General features: G+C 40.9%; 1 protein-coding gene across 2 annotated transcripts in view; it reads right to left on the reverse strand.

The window, feature by feature from the left end:
• CDH7 (cadherin 7) overlaps positions 1-20,217 on the reverse strand; it is a 430,878-nt gene that overhangs the window by 22,497 nt on the left and 388,164 nt on the right. For both annotated transcript variants that reach the window (XM_073631278.1, XM_073631279.1), the window contains exons 9-10: positions 17,024-17,145; positions 6,977-7,091 (exon numbers count right to left, since the gene is read on the reverse strand). In XM_073631278.1, the coding sequence (XP_073487379.1) occupies positions 6,977-7,091; positions 17,024-17,145 (237 nt within the window). The remainder of the gene's footprint in view (positions 1-6,976; positions 7,092-17,023; positions 17,146-20,217) is intronic.

A 20,217-nucleotide genomic window follows, 5' to 3' on the forward strand; every position in this document is an offset into this window, starting at 1 on the left:
GAAAAATAAATTGCACTGACAAGCAGGAAAGAGTGATGACTTTTTTCAAAATGATGTCCTTGAAGATGTAATATACTACAGTTGATCTGTGGTTGCACTGAAAACAGTTACCATGACATTTCTTTATTATATGGCCAAGCAAGCCGCTGTTTGTAGAGGAAAAAAAGACTGAGCTGGAGAGGTTAGCAAAGCAGCATGAAGAACACTAAAAGAAATGGTATTGTACTTTTTGATTGAATAATTCTAGGCTGTCATAGTTATTTTGTGTCTTGAAAAGTTTTCCATGCAACTGAGCCCAAAGTGTGTCCTTGTGTGTCATTATAATGAAGTTTCTACTGGAGCAATGCCACATAATATAAATAATAATAACATATGCACCTATTAATGCATACCTCTCAAGCCCTTTCTTAATATTAATACCGTTCCGTGAGATGCTTGTATATACTAAACAAATGACTGCACCAATAACCTCCAGATAAGCTGTTGAATGCTTTTTTGTTGCCAAAATTAAAGCTATTTGGTTTGTCTAGCTTTTTTTTCATAAAAAGAAAATGTGCATATGTTTTATTAAAATAACATAAAATATATTTCCAGAATTAATTGTTTTTTTAAAGAATGAACAAAACACCATCTGTAGCAGTCCAGGTTGTAATGTCCATGTGAACACTGACTGTTAAGTGTCATTCTGGGCAGCCTGCAAATTTAAAAAAAGAATGCAACTGATAAAGGAAGCTCCTATCAACTGCTACCTTCAGCTATTCTAGACTTTACCTAACGCTGATCTTCACCCTCCCTCCATTTTTTTTACCCCTGCCTAAAAGGTTGTGGTCTCTGCACAGTTCAGATACTCACCCACCCAGTGGATCCTGCCCTGTTCCTGCTCAGTTCCCCTTCATTTCCTCCACTGATTGGGTCCTGCACCACCGTATTTTTTGTGCCTTATTGAGAGACTGTTAACTGTTCTGGGTTCAGTCAGGGGGCCACTCAATGATGCTGTGCTAGGCCCACCCCTCCCTCCTTTGTGAATTGAGGACAATGCCTCCTGGGATATGTGACATGCATATCCCTCGAGGCACAAGGCGCACAGTGCACATCATTTGCCTAGGTGAATGATGTGCAGAGGAGGCATGACCAAACCTTTAAATTCAAAGAAGTAAACAAACAAACAAAAAAAAAATCTTTGTGTAGCGGAGCTAAGGAGGGATGAAGAGGGCTAAGGAGTAGTGAAGAGGAGAGACTTCTTTTGTGAGTGAAGATCTGCTTTAACTTTACTTTCAGCATACAATATGCTACAGAGATGCACTGTAGCAACCTTACCTGACCTTTTTTATTTAATTTCCAAAGGTGTTATATTTTTTTCAATGGCAATGGTAAGCTTTATTCCTTGCACAAGGTAGTTCCCTCACCTAGGGGCCTGACCATTCGGGCATATCGGGCACTGACCGAGGGCCCGGAGGCCAGCAGGGGGCCCGCCCCTGACTGTCGCCAAACATCCGGAGCAGACACAGAGAGAGAGCTCTGCTGTCTGTCAGCATATATCCCCGATCTGCAGGTTTCCCAGATACTGCACGCACACTGCTGACATTTCTCTCCCTCCAGCACTACTTTGGGCAGAACTACAAGAGCTGTGAGTACCCCCGCTCTCACACCAATCCAGCCTGTCACTGTCTCTTGTAGCCCTGCAGTCGCAGCACAGATGCCTCTGTGATGTTTCCTGCACGCTCACCCTCCTCTCCCTGTGATTGATGAAGGAGGTGAAGTCCGTTCCGGCCAGCTACTGTCCGTTCCTTCCCGTGTTCTCCCCCTCCTCTTCTCAGGCTTGATAAGAGGTCACAGCACTGGCTCCTTCTCAGCATTCCAGCAAGCACATTTCCCACCCCTGCGTTCTGTGAATCTCCCTGAGCTCCCTCAAACACCACAATAGGATTGGGGTGGGGGGGACATTAAGAGCACCTGTCTTTACTCAGCAATAGCTTGGTCTGTCATTAAAAATTCTTGCCCTGCTACCTGTACTCTGCTGCAGGTGAGCAGCAGGTACATCTTGCTCCCTTGCTGGCCTGGCCACATGAGGAAAGGAGAGGAGAGCTGATAACCAAGTTCTGTAAAAGGGACATCTACACTGATATGTGCAGTCCCAACAGTGCCCACCAATGCTGCCAATCAGTGCCACCTACCAGTGCCTCCTCATCAGTGGAGCCTATCAGTGCTACCCATAAATGGCTTTTGCTATTTATTTTTCAAGTGCCCATGAGTGCCTACTTATCAGTACCACCTATCTGTGCCTCCTCATCAGTGACGCCTATCAGTGCAGCTTCATCAGCAGACATCAGTGGTGGCCATCTTTAACCGCTTCAGATCCGCAATATAGCCAAATGACGGCTACAGCGCAGACCTACTTTGCCAGGAGGACATCTATTGTGCTCGAGCGGCACACTCTGTGATCAGCGAGTCTATGAGATCCCGACCCCTTACCACATGATCAGCTGTCAGCCAATGACAGCTGATCATGTGATGTAAACAAAGCCAGTAATCGGCTATTTTTTATTCTCATGCTGACAGCCTGAGGAGAAAAAAAAAAGCCGATCACCGACGGCTGTCAGAGGGACATAGGTCCCGATCAAGGAGAGCAGCCCCCAGGTCATCTGTGCCCACCTGTGCCACTTACCAGTGCCCACTAGACACACTGAAATATTTTCTTTCGGAATTTCGTTTTCGTCCGAAAAATACATTTATTTAGTTACTCCCGAAATTAGTTTTTCTTTATTTAGTTTTTCATTAAAAACTTGCATTCATCCGAAAATCCAAATTAATTAAGGTCGAATCTGACATTGAAGGCTTATGGTGTCTGTCAAATGACGGAGCAGCTAAACTGTACGACCCCATATAGTTTAGCTGCTCCGTCGAATCTTCTTAGAACTTTCAACAGACACCATAAGCCATAATCCTCTTTGGTTACAATCAGCCAATAACATTCATCATCATCATTATTTTTATTTTACTTCCCCCACCCAATTCCAGCAGCAATCTTTTCTCCCCTACATCAAATCTTTTCTCTCTATGTCGAATCTTTTCTCTCTATGTAGAATAATGTTGGACTAATAGAGTTAAGGATAGGCACAATCGGCCACAGGTTTGATGGACACAGATTGTTATTGTCAGCATCATGTCGAATCTCCTATCTATATCGAACCGTTGTAGCAACGAAAATGAAAATTAAGCATTTGTTTATGTCGGATCTTTCGTTTTTCGGATTCTGCACTTTCGTTATCGTTTGTTAAAACGATAACGAAAATACTTGAAATTTGGACGAAAATGCATTTGGATGAAAACGAATGCACATGTCTAGTGCTCACCAGCACCACCCATCAGTGCCCACAGTGCCACCTATCAATGTCACCAATCAGTGCCTCATCAACAGTGCTTCCCATCAGTGCCACCTAGCAGTGCCATCCATCAGTGGTACTTATCAGTAACACTTATCAGTGCCCATCAGTGCCACCCATCAGGACCCATCAGTGCCATCTTATCAGTGGCCATCAGTGCCGCCTTCTCTTTGCCCATCAGTACCGCGTTATCTGTGCATATTAGTGCTGCCTTATCTGTGCATATCAGTGCCGCCTTATCTGTGTCTATCAGTGCCCATCAGTGCAGCCTATCAGTGCCCACCAGTGCAGCCTATCAGTGCCCATCAGTGATGTCTCATCAATGCATATCAATGAGGGAGAAAAACCTGTTTGCAAAATGTTATAACAAACTATGAAACTTTTTTTTTTTCAAAATTTTCCATTTTTTTTGTTTGTTTAGCAAAAAATAACCCCAGTGGTGATTAAATACCACCAAAAGAAAGCTCTATTTGTGTGAAGAAAATGATAAAAATTTCATTTGGGTACAGTGTTGTATGACCGCGCAATTGTCATTCAAAGAGTCACAGTGCTGAAAGCTGAAAATTGGTCTGGGCAGGAGGGGGGTTTAAGTGCCCAGTAAGCAAGTGGTTAAACCTGGGGGCCCCACGACCTCCTATTGCCCGGGGGCCCCATGAGTTGTCAGTCCGCCCCTGCCCTCACCTATCCTATTAAGCTCTGCCTCATTTTTCTATGCTTGCTGTGATGATGGATCTAAATAAATTAGCATATGAAAGAATGTGATATACCTCTACTTCCATCACACCTCCAAACAGTAGGCTCATTCTAAGAAACCAAAAAAAGAGCAATGCCATGCAGTAAACTGTAGTACATGAACAATTTGAGAGACATACAGTATGGTGCAAACCTTTTACGCGGGTGTGAAGAAATGCTGTAAAGAATGTTTTAAAAATTATATATTAATTTTTTTTTTTTTTTCAATTTACAAAATGTAAAGTGAGTGAATAGAAGAAAAATATAAATCAAATCAATATTTGGTGTGACTACCATTTGGCTTCAACCAGCATTGGTTTTTACACTTGTACACTTGCAGAAAGTTGAGGATTTTGTAGGATTAGAGTCAATTGGATAATTAACCAATTAAACCAAGCAGGTGCTAATGATCATCAATTTCATATGTAGGTTGAAACACTGTCATTAACTGAAACAGAATCAGCTGTGTAGAAAGCTCAAAACTTGGTGAGGAACAGCCAAAATCTGCTATTAAATGTGACGTTGTGGAAGATAATTTAATTTCACAGGTCATACACCATGGGAAAACTAAGCAAAGCATAAGGAAGGTATACTGAATCAGCAATGTCACTCCCAGGCAAAGATTTTAAAGATTGTGAAGAAGCACGAAGACACAGGCAAAGTTGAGGGCTGTAGTTGCAGCAGTTGGCCATAAAAACTCAATGCAGCAGATGAAACACACATCATGCTTGTTTCCCTTCAACACTGGAAGATGTCCAGCAATGCCATCAACACAGAACTGAAAGAAACCAGCTGGGCCCAGGTACCCTCATCTACTGTCTGGAGAAGTCTGGCCAGAAGTGGTTTTTGTGGAAAAATTGCAGTCAAAAAGCCATACCTCCAACATGGAAACAAGGCAAAGTGACTCAGATATGCACAAAAACATAGAAAGGTGTTGAAATGTCAGGAGGTGCTCTGGACTGATGAGTCAAAAGTTTAAGGCCTCATGCATACTGGACGTTAAAATGATGTTATAAAAACGTCAGTAGCTTTGCAGCGAGTTTTTCAACTTTTTTCAATGTTTTTGCAATAGCGTTTTTTGCGTTTATTAGCATTTGTGGCATTTTTCCGTGTTAGCGTTTTAACAGTTTTTTTTTCAAAGAATTTTTTTTTTTTTTTTTTTTACATTTTTTCAGTGGATTAAAAACATTTAAAAAAGCTGGTGAGGGAAGTGTTTGAGCATTTTTTAATTTTTTCAGCGTTTATCACTGTTAGAGCATTTTTACAGCTAAAAAACATCTCTCAGAACCCACTAGTTTTGGGTTTTTTTTACTGCTCAAAAACACCACTGCCCTAAACTGCTGATAACAGCCTATGTGTGCATGGACACATAGGATAACATGATGGATAGCTTAATGACTGTAGAAAAAAACATCTACAGCCAAAAACAGCTGCTGTAAAAACATCAAAAAACCTCCAGTGTGCATAAGGCCTAAATATCTGGTTGTAGCAAGAGGCAGGTTGTGTGGCAAAGGGCTGAAGAGTGGTAAAATAAATGTCTGCATGCAACAGTGAAGCATGGTGGAGGTTCCTTGCAAGTTTCTGGCTGCATTTCTGCAAATGGATTTGCAGATTTGGTCAGGATCAATTGTGTCCTCAATGCTGAGAAATACTTATCTATCATTCCATACCACCAGGGAGAAATGTGGTTGGTGACAAATTTATTCTGCAGCAGGACAGTAACCCCAAACATACAGCCAATGTCATTAAGGATTGTCTTCAGCGTAAAGAAGAACAAGTAGTCCTGGAAGTGATGGTTTGACTTGCACCGAGCCCTGATCTCAACATCATTGAGTCTCTCTGAGATTATATGAAGAGACAGAAGGATTTGAGGCAGCCCACATTCACAGAAGATCTGTGGTTAGTTCTCCAAGCTGTTTGGAACAACCTACCTGCCGAGTTCCTTCACAAATTGTGTGCAAGCGTACCTAGAAGAATTGATGCTGTTTTGAAGGCAAATGTTGATTTGATTTGGAGTTCAATTCTGTTCATTTACTTTTCATTTTGTTAATTGATAAAAATAAACTATTAACACTTTTATTTCTGAAAGCATTCTTAATTTGCAGCATTTTTCACACCTACCTAAAAGTTTTGACCAATAGTGTAGTATTCAGTGCAGTGTTAGATATTTGGAGGATGGAAATGTTTACAAATCAAATGCAGCTAAAGAAAATGAAAAAAACAAAATTAGAATCAAGTTTACTCATTTAACTTATTATTACTGTACAATACAATACTAAATTACAATATTGTTATTATTACAATAATACTAATGCTTAACTGTTATGTTTTATCAATTGTTTTCCACAAAAATAAAGCTTTAGCTTTAGCCAACCAATTATAAGTTTGACTAGCTTATAAATGATTACTTTTAAGTTGTTTAAAAATCATTTGCCCACTGGCTTACTTGATAGAGCATACTTCATCAACAGCTGCAGCATTGGAGTGTGTCGATTTTGCTTTCAAAGATAAATTAATGCATGGATGATAGAATCACCTTAAGGTGTATATTGAGGGATGGTTACTGTATCTTGATTTTTTTTTTCACAAACAGTACATTATTGTTTTTAAGACAAAAGGGTAACCTTTTTTCATCCATGTAATCGAATGTCAATAATCTCAATAAAAGGGTGTATGCAAAATACATATGTATAAACACACAAATACACCATCTATAATGTTTTTAAATTATATAGAGATTTCTCTACCTTACCCATTCACAACTCTGTGCTTTTTAATTCTACCGAGTTAATGAGAATGATTTAAATAGATTTTAAAGAGATAGGTATATTTTTATTTCAGTAATGAAATATTACACTTACCTTTATTGTCTTGTAATGTAAAATTTATATTACTTGCATCAGGAGGTAAAGTGAAGTAAAACAAATGGCCATTTGATGGTTCATCTTTATCAACTGCACTTATCTCCTGTATAACCTGCGAAAAACAAAGATTATTAGGGGATAATATAATAGCAATATGCATAAACGTTTCTTAAAGCTGATCTCTCAGCAAATCGTTAAATACACAGATGAAACACATATAAGGGGGCTGTTTTACTTGCCAAGGAACTGTCTGTTTATTGAATTTTGATATTTACACAGTTCTGCCACACTCCAAAGCTCTGTTTGGCAGAGAAAGAAAGACGATTACTCTGATGCAGTTTGGTAAGACGTAAAAGTCTTGTAGGCACTCACAGTCTGGACTGGATAGTGAAATGGAGAAGCTTATGAGCTCATCTCTCTGACATCTTGCCCTCTTTTGCTATCAGCATGCTTCTAGCACTGCATCAACACTGATTGACTCCTTGTGCTGTTTCTCTCTCCTACAGCCTTAGCTCTGCTGTACAGGGAAAAATCCAAATGACACTGCTTGCAGTCATAATAAATGTATTTAAATATATTAATGGATACAGACCTGCATTTATTTGCATCTTTTTGTTTGTCTGGACCTCATTTCAAGAAATTATCATTTCTTTTCAAATGTCATTTATAATTGAGCTTTGATTTAATGAATACTGTTAAAAAAATTGGAGATTAAGTCATGCCTTACCCAATCCTACAAGTTTGAATTAAATGGGTCAGTCCCGCTGATTGTTGGCTGTTTGCGGGTCTGCGCTACACCTCCATTCGTGCACTTGTTTTTTTTCATATGGCAACTAAACAGGTATTCATCTAGGTAGCTTGGGCTTGTTACCGTGATTTCTTTCATTACATCTCTCACTTCCTTTTTTTTTTTTTTTAAATTAAATAATCTTTATTCATTTCTACATGATATACAAAATTACCAAATACAAAAATTCTTAAATACACCATATACATTACAATACATATATAAAATAGACCAGAAAATTTCTCTCCAATTTTCCCCTTTTTAACCCCCCCCCCGCTATAGACCTACCTATTACCCTCCCCCCCTATCTTTGTAGTTATTACTAACGCGCCTTCGTAAATATCTTAATACCGTACATGTCTCTACGTCATCTCCTTCCTACACACACCTTACATAGGATAACCCAATTCCTCTAGCCAAGGTTTCCAAATTTTTTTAAACTCCTTTAAATTTCTTCTCCTTGCATATACTACCTTTTCTTTCCATACTGTTTCAGTTACTGTTCTAATCCAGTCATCCTTCGAGGGGGGTTTCTCTGCCTGCGCTATTAATTTTCTTGCCCGGAACTCTCCCCCACTCCCAAAATACACAATTTCGGATCCATTTTAAGTCCTAAGTCAAAGATCTTATTTATAGTATCTAATATTTCTGTCCAGTAGTGGAATAATTTTGGGCATTTCCAAATCATGTGCATCAGGTCCCCGGTGTTCTGGCACCTAGGACAGTTGGCATCCACCCTCCGCCCAAATTCAAACAGTCTTTTAGGAGTATAATATGTCCTATGTAGGCGCATTAAATATGAGAACTTCTGGGCGGGTGAAACCGAGACCTGATGCCCTCCCACCAGTATCCTTTTCCATTGTTCATCCGGTATTATACCCAGGTCCCTTGCCCATTTACTTCTGCACTTAAGCTTTTCTGGTCCCTCAATACTACTACTACATATATGTGGGTAAGTTTCTGCTATGAATCCATTAGAACCTTCAGAGCTACCTATTCTTTGGAGAATGGGAGAGTAACTCCACATCGGGCCTTGTTCCCCAAACTGAGCTTTTAAGGCATGTCTAATTTGTAAATAGATATAATACGAGTGGTTTGGGATGTCGAATTCCTCCTTTAATAAGGAGAAAGTTTTTAAAGTACTACCATTATATAATTGAGCCAGTCTAATTATTCCCTTTATTTCCCATACCTTTATTTTCCCCATTGGTATTAACTCTTGTAAGTTCTTATTATCCCAAAGGGGGGCATACTAAGCCATTCCTCCCATTCCCTTCAGGGCCTTAATAGATTTCCAAACTTTTATTATTAATTTGCCTCCAGCACCTCCATTAATGTTTTATGTGGCGCTCCTGCAATCAATATTCCCCCATTATTGTCACCATCGGGATCAGTACCTGACCCTAAGTGCTGTAGCTGGGCTGCTAGGAAATAGCATTGAGGATGCGGGACTGCCATGCCCCCTTCTCAAGTTGATAATTGTAAGGTTTGTAGGCTTATCCTAGACTGCCCCCCTTTCCATATAAGATCTCTTAGCATCGTATCTATTTTTTTAAACCATTTCCTATGAATCCATATTGTTGAATTATGCAATAGGTACAGTAGCGGAGGCAACCACAGCATTTTGATCAGATTGCATCTTCCAGCCACTGATAATGGGAGCCCCCTCCATATATCGATCTTATTTTTAAATTTAGATAGTAAGGGAACTAAATTATTATTTATATAGTTATTTGGGTCTTTTGTTATATAAATGCCTAAATATTTTGTTATCTCTACTATTTCTATTTGGATATTATCCAAATAGGTGCTTTTCCTGATGGGATCTATTGGTAATAGCACTGATTTCTCCCAATTTATGGAGAGACCAGATAGACTTCCAAATCTCGAAAAGATATCTATCACCTGTATAAGTGATCGCTCCTTATCCCCCAAAAATATGAGGACATCGTCCGCATATAACGCGATCCTCTCTTCTCTAGTCCTTCTCTGGAACCCTTCCATAATCTTATTGTGCCTTACTGCAGCGGCTACCGGTTCCATTGCCAGAGCAAAAATCAGGGGTGACAAAGGGCACCCCTGTCTTGAGCCTCTTTCAAGTCGGAACCCATCAGAAAAAATATTATTGACTCTGACTTTAGCACTGGGATCGTTGTATAGAATTTTAACCCATTTACTAAAAGAGGGGCCGAAGCCAAACTCCTTCAGTACACGCCAGATGTACCCCCATTCAAGGCTATCGATCGCTTTTACCATGTCTAGCATCAAAACAGCCCTTGTGCCCGCATTTTCTATTGGAATTTGCAGGTTCAAAAAGACCCTCCTAATATTCCTACTGGTTGATCTATGGGGAATGAAACCTGTTTGGTCCAGATGAACTAATTTATGAATTATTTTTTTAAGTCTGGTAGCAAGGATCTTTGCTAAGATCTTATCGTCTGAACATAGCAAGGAGATAGGTCTATAAGACCCAGGTTCCAGGGGGTCTTTCCCTTCTTTATGTAGCATTATGATCGTAGCCTCAGTCATTGATATGGGTAGCTTCCCCTCTTTATTTGCCCAGTCAAACAACTTGAGGAGCTTCGGGAGTAATACCTTCACATAGTTTTTATAAGTCTCAGCGGGGAGGCCATCAGGACCAGGGGATTTCTGATTTGCCATTTCCATTACTGCTGTTTTAATTTCTTCCAATGTTATCGGGGCCTCCAGTACCTCACTGTCAGTCTCTGTAAGGGAGGGCATCTCAATATTCCTGAAAAAGCTGTCCATTTCCTCTCCTCCCACGATCCCCTGAGATTTATACAATTCTTCATAATATTTCTTAAACGTATCAGTAATTTCATCTGCCCGAGAGGAGATCTCACCACGTGCAGTCCTAATAGCGGGGATCATGGAGGGGGAGGAACTAGACCTAACAATATAGGCCAGCATCTTCCCGACTTTTTCCCCTTCCCCATATACAATTTGCTTTTGAAACAGTCTCTTATTTTCAGACTTCCTAATCATTACATCTTTGTATATTTGTTGCTTGTTCTCCTATAAACTTTGTTTATCAGGGGATGGCTCTTTCACATACTCCCTTTCTGCTGCTATTAACTCCTTCCTGATCTTATCCTCCCAGTCCAATGATGATTTTTTAATTCTTGAGACCTGTTGAATAAGTAATCCCCTCAGATAAGCCTTCAATACGTCCCACATCATCCCTCTTGTTGTGGTATCCATATTAAGCATTATAAAATCGTTCAACTTAACTGCGATCTCATTCTGGTCCTCTATTATTTCAAACCACATTGGGTTCATCTTCCATACCCTGCAAGATTTATTATTCCTTGTGTTTATCGAGACTGTCAGCAGTGAGTGGTCCGATACCCCCCTAGGTTGATAAACTATATCTTTAATTGTTTGGGAAGCTAATTCATTGCCCAATATAAGGTCTATTCTTGAAAGTGTAGAATAAGAACTCGAGTAGCATGAGAATTGTAGTGACACAGGGTTCCGTATTCTCCAGAGGTCTGATAGACCGGCTTCTTGAAGGAATTGGCCCATTCGATTTTCTTGTAATCCCTGTCCCTGTTTTCCTGGGGGGAACCTATCTATTTTTTTATTTATAACAACATTAAAATCCCCAACTACAATAATTGGCAAACTAGGTTTATCTACTATAAATTCCAATAAACAGTACAAGACATCTAGTTTAAAAGGAGGGGTGTGTAAATATTTGCAAATATATATTCCTGGTTCTCTATTATACAATGTAAGAAAATATATCAGCCCTCCACGACAATATTACACTGTCTGCAGGTAAACACCAACCCTCTACCAATTAACACCGACACACCCCTGGAGTAAGCGGTGTGCACCGCGTGAAATTGGCACTGGAATCACTTATTTCTTATTTGAGATTTAGTGTCTTTAGTCAAGTGTGTCTCCTGCAGACAGGCAATACTCACTTTAAATATATCCAACACGTCAAATACAACTGCTCTTTTGGCAGGGGTACCCAACCCTCGGACATTCCACGATCCAATATTCAATACCATTGATTATTCTGAAAAAAACTATCAAGGAAAAACAGAAAGGAGAAATGGAGGCTAAACCCTAGTAACTTCAAGGAGAGAAGTACAATTAATAATAGGGATCCTTGTAATATTAAACCCATAGCTCTAACTGTCACTATTTCCCTTTGTGTCATATTTTCCCATTGTTCTAAATTACTCCTCCCTATCAATGAGATAGATTCCCTAATTACCAAGTGTTTTAAATTAGTTTCCCAGTGTTTACAGAGCATACCCATACTTTCTCACTACAAACATTAATATTATACCTATATTTTGCTGTGCCCAGTGTGTTATCATATAATCCAGTATACAGTATATCTCCTTACAATTCAGTGTTCCATATGATCCCCTAAAATGTGTTCTCCTTCTTCTATACCCCTTACCTCCCCACCCTCCCCAACCCCACCCAACTCAAAAACCCAATATTTTTTTACCTCCCCCCTCCCACCCCATACCATTCTAGGTTACCCCTTGGGGCTTTTTTATAGACCGTCACATACCACCCTACCCTTACAGAACTAATTTCTCCCTTTTCCCCATCCCCCCCACCCAGCTCCCACCCCTCCTTCCCTGTGACCAAATAGAAACTTATTTTTGACCATCCCCATTCTAATCCTAATTCCATTTAACCATGTCAAATCCCCACCCCGCTCCACTTAGAAAGTGTCATTATTGTTTTAGATTTGTGCCCCACCTATGTGTATCAAGTTCAAACCAAATTCCCAGTTATTTCATTGATAATTGATCTCTCTTATCTTCTAACCATGCTAACGCACCGGCAGGAGAATCAAAAATCTGACTTCTTCCGAGTGTGTTTATCCGAAGCCTGGCAGGATAAAAGAGAGCATACGTGACATTAAATTTTTGAAGGCTGCGTTTAACTCCTAGAAACTCAACTCTACGCTTCTGTAGGTCAGGAGAGAAATCGGGATATATTGTTATCCTAGCACCATTATATGAGACATTCCCCATCTCTCTGGCCTTTTGAAGGAGCCTTACCTTATCTTTGTAATTAAAAAATTACACTAGCAACGGTCTTGGGGGACTTCCTTGAGGGGGGGCCTAAACGGGACTCTATGTGCTCTTTCAATTGAAAACTGCTGAGAAAACGTCTCTCTTCCAAAGGTTTCAATCAGCCAACCTTCTAAAAATACTATCGGGTCTGAGCCTTCACTCCTTTCAGGTAGTCCCACCACCCTCACATTGTCCCTACAGAGTCTGTTTTCCATTTCATCAAATTTCCCCGTGATCTTATTTATTTTCTCTTTCCAAACTTTAGCCTCCTGTTTCATGGGGTGCAAGTCATCTTCTATCAAACTTATTCTCTTTTCCACTTCCGTTACTCTTTCTGCTGTTTTCTTGAGCTCGTGCCGTACCAGGATTAACTCCTCTTTGATATCCTTCAATTGGTCACACAGTTCACCCAGAGAATGTTTGCATGTGTTAATCGCCAAGAGGATATCTTTCAGGGATGGTTCTCCTTCTGCTGAGGGTGTCAGAGTGGCAGAGGCTTCTATTTCTTTTCCGGTCACTCCTGACCCTTTCCTGGTAGAGTTCTTTATACCAGTGGCGCCTGTGGGCATGCTCGGGTGACCCTGGCTCTTTTTGTCCGTTGTTGATTTAGTTTGAGCTTGCTGCCCCCCTTTACTTGGAGTATGGTCCACTGCATGGACCATTCTCTCTAGCTTGGTGGCTGCTGCAGCTGCTGCTGCCATTACACCTGCCACAGTGGACTGTGCCCCTTTTTCCTTATCCTTCTCTTTGTCTTTAGCAGAGCATAAAGATTGAATTCCCACATTCTCCTGGCTAGCATGTTCATCTCCTTTCCTCCTTGCTGACATGGTGTCTTTCCTACTGTGCAAGTTATTTATCTTGGGGAGGTGCAGGTTCGCTGACAGTCAAAAACAAAATGGATGAAATAACCTCAAGGTTTAGAGATTTTTTTTTTTACCATCACCGATTGTTATCGTCTGTTATTACTGTTGTTATTGTTATTACAGCAAAGAGACAAAGAAAAAGGCAGAGCTGTTTAAGAAAAGGCACGGGGAGAATGTCCACATTAACACCACTTTCCTTAAACCAATAGGTTAACACCACTTTCCTTGAGCCAATAGGTATTAAATGTTAGGTTTCCCATTCAGCATAACCACCATTATCACCTTTATCACTATTATTTATGTCAGACAAGTAATAGCAGGGATTACACTCACACCGAACAGGAACCTCTTCTCAAGCTCACTCATAAGTTCACAGTCCTCCCGAAGTTCAGGCCCCCTGGTAAGGCTCCCATCGGTCTCCACTTATAAAGTAGAAAGAGGAAAAAAAAGTGGAAAACAATACCTTCGTTCCGCTGGTCTAGATACATTTATGCTCATCTCCTTTGTCGGCGCTCAAGTGCCCAGAGCATGCCCCTAGTTCCACTGCAGGGAGGCTCCGGTACCTCCCGTTCTTCTGCGTGGCTTCCAAAGCATGCAGAGCGCACTCAGAGAAGCCTCCACTGCTGACACCCGGCGTCAGTTCCTGCAGCGGCCGTCCCTCCTCTCGTTCCTGATCTCGCAGGATTATGCTGTGCTTGTCAGGCTCCGAACGCCCTCAGCGGCTCAGAAGGCATCCACGGACACACCGCACTAGCTCAGACAGGTGCTCACAGGGGGAACTGGAGAGGTATGCAGCACACAACAAAAAGAAAGCACCGGATACTACGGCATATTACACCCGGGACATCGCATTCATGGAGCTGGGTGCACACACGCTCTCACTCCTCACCGACTCTCTCCTCCATCTGCTTCTGGTCACTCCCCCACAAAATCACATCTCTCACTTCTAATTCATCACTTACTTTTCTATTTCTATATATTTTTCCCATCACTTATTCTGTACTTTGTTTCTATGCAATGGTATTGGTCCATTTATTTATCTCACTTACACTTGCTCCTATGTGTCCAGCCACCACTTTCTATGGACTTACACAAGTTTGGCCATTATTGAGTATCATAGTATAGCTACACATATTCATTATTGTTTTTTAGACACCCTTGGAGCCACTGCCCTATATAACCAGTGGCGCCAGTTTGAGCATCGCCATCCCCTTAGGGTTGCTGGGCCCATGTTCGCCCAACTGTGGGTCTTCGTCTTCTCAGCTCCCGGGCTGAGCATTCGTGATGGTTCTCATTTTCTCAGCACCACATGTCCACAGTTTTGATCATATGTAAGTAGGGAGATGTATATTTTCATTTTTCCCAACCTCTTTTTTGGTCTTTTTTTCCTGTTTTTAGGGTGTAACAGTAATCTATACTTTTTTTTATACTTATACATTTTTCTACAGATATACCATATGCATCTGCTCCTGATGAGGTGAAACAATCCCCAAAATGCGTTGAACTATCTATGATGCATTATGTCCCCAATACAGGATGTGGTCCAATCTATGTCAATCCTCACCTTTTAATCTTCTCCCATATGGAGCTATTGGCCATTGAGGTTCTATACTATTTTATGTTGATACACCTTTATATCGATGTTCCACAATGGGCCATTTGTGATGATCTATTTACCAGCTACATTTCTGCATATATATACTGGATATGCTATTTTTAATGCTACTTGTTTTATATATATATATATATATATATATATATATATATATATATATATATATATATATATATATATATATATTGGATGTGCTATGTTTTATGTACTTATGATAATACATTTGTTTTTTGATCAAACGTTTGCTTCCAATTGTGTGCCTCATTTAATGTCCCAATTTCCCCTTCCCATTGTATTTTGCCAGGGATGGAAGCACTTACTCTCAGGTGCCTCATTTAAAGTCTCAACTGCTCTCCCCCTTTGTTTATCTGCCACACTCCAAAGCATTGTCTGGCAAAAAAAGTAAGATGATTATTCTGGTGCAGTTTGGTAAGACTTAAAAGTCTTGTAGGCACTCCCAGGCTGGACTGGATAGTGAAAAGAGAAGCTTATGAGTTCATCTCTCTGACATATCACCCTCTTCTGCTATCAGCATGCTTCTAGCACTGCATCAACACTGATTGACTCCTTGTGCTGTTTCTACAGCCTTAGCTCTGCTGTACAAGGAAAAATCCAGGTAAGTACACTGCTTGCAGTCAAAATAAATGTATTTAAATATATTAATGGATACAGACCTGCATTCATTTGCATTGTTTTGTTTGTCTGGAGCTTACATCAATAAATTATGATTTATTTTCAAATATAATTTATAATTCAGCTTTGATTTAATATATACTGTTAGAAATTTGGAGATTAAGTCATGCCTTACCCAATCCTACAAGTTACAATAAAATGTAGGCTTTTATTCGGGCCAGCTAACAATATAATTAATAGTTCTTAAGTGGAAGCAATAATTATACATATGTATTACAGTCAAGCTAATGTTTTTTTTTTTTTTTCTTCCTTGCATGTAATTGGGTATTCTTTGCAAAGGGCAGCTTCATCTAATTTACTAAGCTCTGGAGCAATTACATGCACAGTATTTGCCTTTAGTAAATCGACCCCTATGCTTTTGCACTCATTTTCCCCAGAGCTTAGAAAATGTGTTAAAGCCTTACCTTGTAAAGAATACCCAGTTAGGTGCAAGGGAAAAAAGCATTATTGCTTCCATTGATTGAAGGATGGAAATCAGCAGACATTCTACAAGCTCTGGGAAAAATGAACGCAACTGCACATCCAAAGTGCACAGTCTAGTTGCCTTTAGTATATCCAAACCATAGTCTATTTACCTTTAGTAAATAAACCACAATGGTCTGACTCTTTCACTTGTGCATACAAAATTTAGCTTGTGTTGTCAAACTTTGTAAATAATATGCTTTTTGCAACAGGCAGTAAGGCTACAACTAAAAACACGTTAAAAGAAGCCTAAAGCTACACATGCTAGCTAGATATAAGGATGGATGTTATTCATATGCAGTATTTTATATGTTTGTCTCATATTAGTTCTGAGAAAACAAAAAATATTTGTAAAATGCGCTTTTAGTCCTGTTTCAAACTGGGAGAGGTTGGAAAATTGTTAGATGGTGGTTTTATGTCTGTACACAACGATTTTGAAACTGGAAGTCTGTTATTGTCCATCCTACTCAGCTTGCCTCTGGCAATCCACACAAGATAAAGCAGTTTGAGTATGATGACAAAGTTAATGCAAAATACTTCATAAACACTTACTTGTCCTGGAGAAGCATTTTCACAAACATTCGTCTCATATTCCATGGCAAATTCAGGAGCATTGTCATTAATATCTAGTATGCTAATAGAAACAAAGCCTTTTCCAATCTGTGCTGGGTTTTCTGCAAAATAATAATGAAAAAATGAAACTGACCAATTGTCTTTTGATAACTTTGCAACAGCATTGCAATAGGGATGAGCTTCGTGTTCGAGTCGAACCCATGTTCGACTCGAACATCGGCTGTTCGATCGATCGCCGAATTGCGAACGATATGGGCCGTTCGCGCCAAATTCGTGTGGCGCGTCACGGCCCATAATTCACTGCGGCATTGCAGTGCATTGCTTGCTGATGATTGGCCAAGCATGCACTATGACCCGCATGCTTGGCCAATCACAGCGCCGCCTTAACAGAGAGCCATAATTGGCCAAAGCCAAGGAGGCTTTGGCCAATTATGGCTCAGGGGATTTAGTACACACCCCACACTATATAAGGCCGCCTGCACGGCGGCCCTGTGCAGTGTGTTCCGGTGTGCTTAGAGAGAGAGAGAGACAGTGTCATTTCATTTGAGTTAGCTAGATTAGGCAGGACAGTCAGTCAGTTAGCTGCACTTAAAGTGTATTGTGTATATATATGCATCCCAGGTGTTGCATATATATATATATATATATATACACTATATTCAGTTTAGCTAGATCCGTTCCTGTTATCTTCTAGACTATTTACATTTAGTGCAGTGCGTCCTGCTCACAGTGTTCAGCTAGATCCGTTCCTGTTATATTCCTACTGACAGGCAGGCTTGTCTTGTTACAGTATTTTGAAGAAAATTACTGGTGTTCTTTTGATCCTATTAGTACCACAGTCAGGCAGCTAGACTATTTACATTTAGTGCAGTGCGTCCTGCTCACAGTGTTCAGCTAGATCCGTTCCTGTTATCTTCTTACTGACAGGCAGGCTTGTCTTGTTACAGTATTTTAAAGAAAATTACTGGTGTTCTTTTGATCCTATTTGTACCACAGTCAGGCAGCTAGACTATTTACAGTTAGTGCAGTGCGTCCTGCCAACAGTGTTCTGCTAAACCTACAAGTATGTGGGGTGCGTCCTGCTCACAGTGTTCAGCTAAACCTACAAGTTAGTGGGGTGCGTCCACCTCACAGTGTTCAGCTAAACCTACAAGCTTGTGGGGTGCGTCCTGCTCACAGTGTTCAGCTAGATCCGTTTCTGTTATCTTCTTACTAACAGGCAGGCTTGTCTTGTTACAGTAAATACAGCTACCTGAAGAAAATTGCTGGTGTTCTTTTGATCCTATTAGTACCACAGTCAGGCAGCTAGACTATTTACAGTTAGTGCAGTGCGTCCTGCTCACAGTGTTCTGCTAAACCTACAAGTTAGTGGGGTGCGTCCTGCTCACAGTGTTCAGCTAAACCTACAAGTTAGTGGGGTGCGTCCACCTCACAGTGTTCAGCTAAACCTACAAGCTAGTGGGGTGCGTCCTGCTCACAGTGTTCAGCTAGATCCGTTTCTGTTATCTTCTTACTAACAGGCAGGCTTGTCTTGTTACAGTAAATACAGCTACCTGAAGAAAATTGCTGGTGTTCTTTTGATCCTATTAGTACCACAGTCAGGCAGCTAGACTATTTACAGTTAGTGCAGTGCGTCCTGCTCACAGTGTTCTGCTAAACCTACAAGTTAGTGGGGTGCGTCCTGCTCACAGTGTTCAGCTAAACCTACAAGTTAGTGGGGTGCGTCCACCTCACAGTGTTCAGCTAAACCTACAAGCTAGTGGGGTGCGTCCTGCTCACAGTGTTCAGCTAGATCCGTTTCTGTTATCTTCTTACTGACAGGCAGGCTTGTCTTGTTACAGTAAATACAGCTACCTGAAGAAAATTGCTGGTGTTCTTTTGATCCTATTAGTACCACAGTCAGGCAGCTAGACTATTTACAGTTAGTGCAGTGCGTCCTGCTCACAGTGTTCTGCTAAACCTACAAGTTAGTGGAGTGCGTCCTGCTCACAGTGTTCAGCTAAACCTACAAGTTAGTGGGGTGCGTCCACCTCACAGTGTTCAGCTAAACCTACAAGCTAGTGGGGTGCGTCCTGCTCACAGTGTTCAGCTAGATCCGTTTCTGTTATCTTCTTACTGACAGGCAGGCTTGTCTTGTTACAGTAAATACAGCTACCTGAAGAAAATTGCTGGTGTTCTTTTGATCCTATTAGTACCACAGTCAGGCAGCTAGACTATTTACAGTTAGTGCAGTGCGTCCTGCTCACAGTGTTCTGCTAAACCTACAAGTTAGTGGGGTGCGTCCTGCTCACAGTGTTCAGCTAAACCTACAAGTTAGTGGGGTGCGTCCACCTCACAGTGTTCAGCTAAACCTACAAGCTAGTGGGGTGCGTCCTGCTCACAGTGTTCAGCTAGATCCGTTCCTGTTATCTTCTTACTGACAGGCAGGCTTGTCTTGTTACAGTAAATACAGCTACCTGAAGAAAATTGCTGGTGTTCTTTTGATCCTATTAGTACCACAGTCAGGCAGCTAGACTATTTACAGTTAGTGCAGTGCGTCCTGCTCACAGTGTTCAGCTAGATCCGTTCCTGTTATCTTCTTACTGACAGGCAGGCTTGTCTTGTTACAGTATTTTAAAGAAAATTGCTGGTGTTCTTTTGATCCTATTAGTACCACAGTCAGGCAGCTAGACTATTTACAGTTAGTGCAGTGCGTCCTGCTCACAGTGTTCTGCTAAACCTACAAGTTAGTGGGGTGCGCCCTGCTCACAGTGTTCAGCTAAACCTACAAGTTAGTGGGGTGCGTCCACCTCACAGTGTTCAGCTAAAGCTACCTGTAGAAGGTTGGTGGTGTTCTCATACTACAGGCAGGCAGTTGATTTTGCTAGCTGCAGTATCAGTACATATATATATATATATATATATATATATATATATATATATATATATCCCAGCTTAGTGCAGCTACAGGCCATTAGTATGTCTGGAAGGCCAAGAAGGAGAGGCAGACAGTCACAAGCCAATAAGAGAGGGCAAGCAGGCTCTGTGTCTAGTGCTGGTCGTGGAGACGGTGCATCCTCATCAGCACGTGGCCATGGGACACGCTTGGCCTTTTTTTCGGCAGCTGGCCATGTTGAGCCGCAACATGCGGAAGACTTGGTCGAGTGGATGACCAAGCCGTCCTCATCCTCCTC

Source organism: Aquarana catesbeiana, linkage group LG05 (assembly GCF_042186555.1).
Source record: "Aquarana catesbeiana isolate 2022-GZ linkage group LG05, ASM4218655v1, whole genome shotgun sequence".
NCBI classification, from domain to species: Eukaryota; Metazoa; Chordata; class Amphibia; order Anura; family Ranidae; genus Aquarana; species Aquarana catesbeiana.